Source organism: Grammomys surdaster, unplaced genomic scaffold (assembly GCF_004785775.1).
Source record: "Grammomys surdaster isolate TR1022 unplaced genomic scaffold, NIH_TR_1.0 125429, whole genome shotgun sequence".
Classification (NCBI taxonomy): Eukaryota; Metazoa; Chordata; class Mammalia; order Rodentia; family Muridae; genus Grammomys; species Grammomys surdaster.
Genome location: NW_021620296.1, coordinates 672,078 through 676,952, shown reverse-complemented (window position 1 = coordinate 676,952; position 4,875 = coordinate 672,078). Strand labels below are relative to the sequence as shown.

Below are 4,875 nucleotides of genomic sequence, written 5' to 3'. Positions count from 1 at the left end.
GAGAGAGAGAGAGAGAGAGAGAGAGAGAGAGAGAGAGAGAGAGAGAGAGAGAGAGAGAGACTGAGACCATCAGACAGACAGAAAGTGAGACAGGGTCGCACAGGGTCGCATAGTCTCAGCTAGCCTTAATTTAGCCCATGTGTGCTAACTTGCCTGGGCTCCCTGTGGTTGTTCTGGGTGCTAGCGCTAGCATTTAGGGCCTTGTGCATGTGTGATGAGCACACTACTCCCTGAGCCACTGCCCAGGCTCCACTTGTGCGTTCCCTCTAGGGAGCAGGAGTGTGGAAGTGGAAATAGCATCCCCTGCTCAGGCTGCTGGGGCTTTTCCTGGGCCATGGCTCATGCCCATGTCATGTGAGGGGGATTAGGAAATCACTTAGACCCTGCCTGCCTTCCTCCAATCTGCCCTCCCCCTGTATAGTGGGGTCATGATCTTGTTGTCACAGGCAGGCCTGTGAGCCTGGGATGGCCACATGTGTTCAAACTGAGAAACAGACAGTGCTTTTTTTAGCAGCCTTTCCCTCCATCAGGCAAGCAGGAGGCTTGCAGATGACACACAAGCCAGGGTGATCTCCCCTTGCCATCCACACAGGACCTCGTGAAGCAAGTGCTCAGTGCCCTGAGGGCTCTTGCAGGCAACGATGATGTGAAGGACGCCATTGTCCGGGCAGGCGGGACCGAGTCCATTGTGGCTGCCATGACCCGGCACCTGGCCAGCCCCCAGGTACCCACGTCAGACACATGGGCAGGACAATGGCTGCCTATACAGGGGCTGCCTCCTCACTGTCAGCAAGGCTAGGTGAAGGACTGGGGTTTCCGGTTCTCACGGGTCAGTGCTCTCACCACCCCTGGGCACCCAGCCTACCACTGCTGTGACACACAATCCAGCAGGACCCACTGAAGGGAGCTACAGAGTATCCAGGCTGAGGCGTCAGTCATGCTGACATGGGGAGGGGGAGTCTGTCCACTCGTAGTCTTAGCTGCCCGTTCCACACTCACAGGTTTGTGAACACAGCTGTGCAGCACTCTGTGTCCTGGCCCTTCGCAAGCCGGAGAACAGCCGGGTCATCATTGAGGGTGGCGGGGCGTTGGCTGCTCTGCAGGCCATGAGGGCGCATCCTCAGGAGGCTGGTGTCCAGGTGAGTATGCAGCTGTGCCCACCTGAGTCCATGGGGCCCGCTACTCAGCAGCTAAGCCTGTTGAGCCAGCTGTGGTGGCTGTAATCCCACAAGAGGCATGAATTCCAGACCGACCAGCCTACACTACAAGAATTTTAGTATACACACACTCACACACACTCACACTCGAACAACTATCTAACGTCTTTCTATGTGTATCCCCTTTCTCCTCTTCCTCTTTCTTTTTCTTCTTTTGAGACAGAGTAGCTCATACTGACCTCCAGCATTTTGCCAAAAGATCACCCTTCACCTCCTGATCTTCTTGCCTTCCCCAATGAGTGCTAGAGTGACAGGCCTGTGCCACCACACTTCTGATTAAGACTGACCCCAGGGCCTAGTACATGTTCCAGAAACACTACCAACTGACCTCTGACCCTGACCCCAACTCCAGTTTTCCTTTGAGACAAGCTCTAGATCTATAGCTGCTGCAGGTGTGGAGGTCAGGGCCCATGTCCCCAGCCTTCTAGGCGCTGGCTCATCAGCGTGTGCTACCATACCCACCTGTCACTACCAAACATTATCACTGTGCACATGGTGTCCCATTGTGTCAGCTGCTCTGAGCCACCCAGCCATAAGGAGCATGTAAACCGTTCCCTGCAGACCCTGCTATGGCAGATGGATGCACTAGTGCACGCCTTTAATCCCAGCACACGAGAAGCGGAGATGGGCAGATCTCTTGAGTACAAGGCCAGCCTGGTATACATCGTGAGTTTCAAAACAGCCAGGGCTACACAGAGAGACCCTGTCTCAAAAAACAACAAAACCCAAAACTAGATGAAGGGTACTGGAACCAGCCCAGATGGGTGACTTGTTGAGAAATAAACTTTGGCACCCTCTACATGTCCTTTGTGCACCACCTCCAGGGCCTGCTTCAGGGAATGTGGGTAGCTGTCTGGGTCCAAGATTCTGTCCTGAGTGCTCACTTAAGAGATATGGGACATGGGACCATGTCTCTAGCCTGGTTCAGTGAGTCTACTGAGTATCTGTCTCACCATGTTCTGAGGAGCACACAGAGGTCAGAGTGGACCCCAACCCAGGATGTTCCCCTTGTTCATAGCCTCTCTGTTTTCCAGAAACAGGCTTGCATGCTGATCCGAAACCTGGTGTCCCGCAGCCAGGTCTTCTCTAAGCCCATCCTGGACCTGGGGGCAGAGGAGCTCATTTTGCAAGCCCGAGCTGCCCACCCGGACTGCGAAGATGTGGCCAAGGCCGCATTGCGAGACCTGGGCTGCCGTGTGGAGCTTCGTGAACTGTGGACGGGAAAGAAGGGTGACCTGGCACCGTGACCCTGGCTCAGTGAACTCACTCCAGAACGTCCTACCTCTGTCCCCCACCCATGTCACCCAGAGCACAAGAGTGCTAGCAGGGCATGGGGGTCGGTGTGCAGAAGCAGTGATGGCCGGTGGCCCACCACTCCCAGTGCCCTTTCCACCACAGCCGTTCTCGGCAGTTTTGGGGCAAAGGGCACATGGAACTGCAGCGTTCTGTGTGGAGTTTGGGGCCTCCACAAGCTGGTGTCACGGGAGGGCCAACCTGCAATCCGGGCACCACTCCAAGCAGTTGATAACCCTGCTCCTTGGGCAGGCACCCTGGGTAGAGGTACTTCAGCCAATGCTAATTTCCCCAAGATCCACATGGTGGGAGAAGGAGGTGACGCCTCCAAATTGTCCTCTGAACTCCATATGTGTGCTGTGGTGCACAGACATATGCTAAATAAATAAATAAATAAATAAATAAGTGAGTGTCATTTTAAAGCGTCTCATTTACCTGTGAAATAGGTCTAAAACTCCTGGCACTGCCGTTAGAGGCAGAGATTTCAGATTCATCCATCAGTGTCTGCCCCCGCCCTGGTCCCTGATGCAGGCTAACGGGGGGGGGGGGGGGGGCTCTTCATAGCTCTGTTGGTGCTGTAAGAACAGCGTCTGTGAGAACAGGGCACAAGCACCTGAGGTAGCTACAGGCACTAGGGGTATTTGGCCAGAGCCTGGTCTATATAGGCCACTGAGGCTGGGGTCAAGGACAGTCCTATCTGTGCTGAGTGAGATCTGTGGCTAAGAGCAGATAGCCTGACCTTTGGGAACCTTGCTGTGTGCCTAAAACACTGGGGTGTTAGGCGTGGACAGGAACAGGCATCATTAGCTCCAGCCTGTCATCCCAGGAATGCTGCGCCACATCAGCCTCACCCTGTCATCCCTCACTGTCTTAGGCAGCTCTCTGAGCCTCAGTTTCCCCAATGTAAAACACACACCATTGTCACCAATTCAAATCCTACACCACCTCCCCCACATTCTGTGGGTCCCTAAGCAGCTAGCTGCTCCTGAACCTGTGTAATCCTGGGGTTCAGAGTGGCCTCAGAACCTCCTTGCCTCTGTCTCTTATTCCCTTCCCCCTCTTGTAGCTCTGGACCTGGTATGCCTTTCCCAGAAGGCTCTTGGTTTCCATGGAAACCAGCCATTGCTTCTGGCGGCTCTACAAAGTGTTGGGGGGGGTATAGCAGGAGAGTTATCCTAACTCAGACACTCAATGTCTGAGCTCTCCCCCACTGGACAGGGAGAGGCCCTGCCAACTCAAGGACAGACATGAACCTTGGACCAGGTCACCTCACCCTTCTCCACTCTCAGGGGACAGACACAACAGGATATAGGTGAAGGGTCTCCTAGTCCTATACTGCCTAGATTGCATAACTTGGTGTCTGGGTCACTGATGTGTGTGACTGTGGGCAGGCTTCAAACTCTGTTCCTAAATCCTGGGGATAGGTGCTCCTGGGACACTTGCAGGGACACTGCGGGAGGGGCTGGCCCTGTGGTTCTCACCCTATCACATCCCCAGCCTGCCCCTGGCTTCCTTGTACCCTGTACCTTGCGCGGACAGACTCCTACCTCACACCACCCCGCCCCCTAGCCTTTTGCTTATTCTCCAGCCACCCGTTTTTTGTTGTCGATGTTTTGTGTTTGTCTTTATATATATTTGTATGTGGATGAGGAAACACGGAGGCCAGAAGGAGGCATTGGATCTCATGGAGCTGGAGAAACAAATTGATCAGCTCCAGGAGCAGAGGCCACCATGCTTACAGCATCCCACATTTGTCTGTCCCACTCTGTACATTCTTTGTAGGTGCCCCCTGTGCCCTAAGGAGCCCCAGGCCTGTGCCTGCTGCTCTGTGGAGCCAGGCCTGGCGGAGCCTCACTGGGCTGGAGTCACCACCTCCATGCCACCTTTCTCAGGAGCCTGAGTATCTGCACTGGGCCACCTCAGGCCTATACCTCCCCTGCCTGAGCTAGCTGTGTCACAGCCTCAGCTCCCAAGGGGGTCCTAACTCAGAGGATGCCCCTCATAAGGTGTCCCCTCCTCTGAGGAGGGTCCCTTCTGCTTTTTAACACTTGTTGTCCTTAACATGGAGAGATGGGCTAGAGGGGGATCTAACGCAAGAGCCTATGTTCGTGTGTCTGGCCTGGCTTCTACCTCTCTGTGTTGCTGGAGAAGTAGACTCCTCTGAGTCTCAAAAGGAGAATGAAATCACTTCTCATAGTCTGGGTCCAAAAACAGCCTTCCCTGGCTGTGCTCAGGGTGTCTGCAGCCAGGGATCTACCCAGGGTCCAGAGAATATGATAGCACTGACACATTTGTGTGTTTGATTGTTTGCTTCTTTCTTTCTTTCTTTCTTTCTTTCTTTCTTTCTTTCTTTCTTTCTTTCTTT

The 4,875-nt window shown here is 54.1% G+C and overlaps 1 protein-coding gene across 4 annotated transcripts in view; it reads left to right on the top strand.

Annotated features, from left to right (window-relative positions):
- The window catches only part of Armc6 (armadillo repeat containing 6), a 13,261-nt gene extending 10,346 nt beyond the window's left edge, over positions 1-2,915 (top strand). For 2 of the 4 annotated variants that reach the window (XM_028786131.1, XM_028786132.1), the window contains exons 6-8: positions 593-724; positions 1,002-1,139; positions 2,252-2,915. In XM_028786131.1, the coding sequence (XP_028641964.1) occupies positions 593-724; positions 1,002-1,139; positions 2,252-2,464 (483 nt within the window). In that variant the 3' untranslated portion in view covers positions 2,465-2,915. Of the gene's footprint in view, positions 1-592; positions 839-1,001; positions 1,140-2,251 lie in introns of those variants that run through there. The other 2 variants (XM_028786133.1, XM_028786135.1) reach the window with 2 other exon arrangements.
- Positions 2,916-4,875: the final 1,960 nt, after the last annotated feature.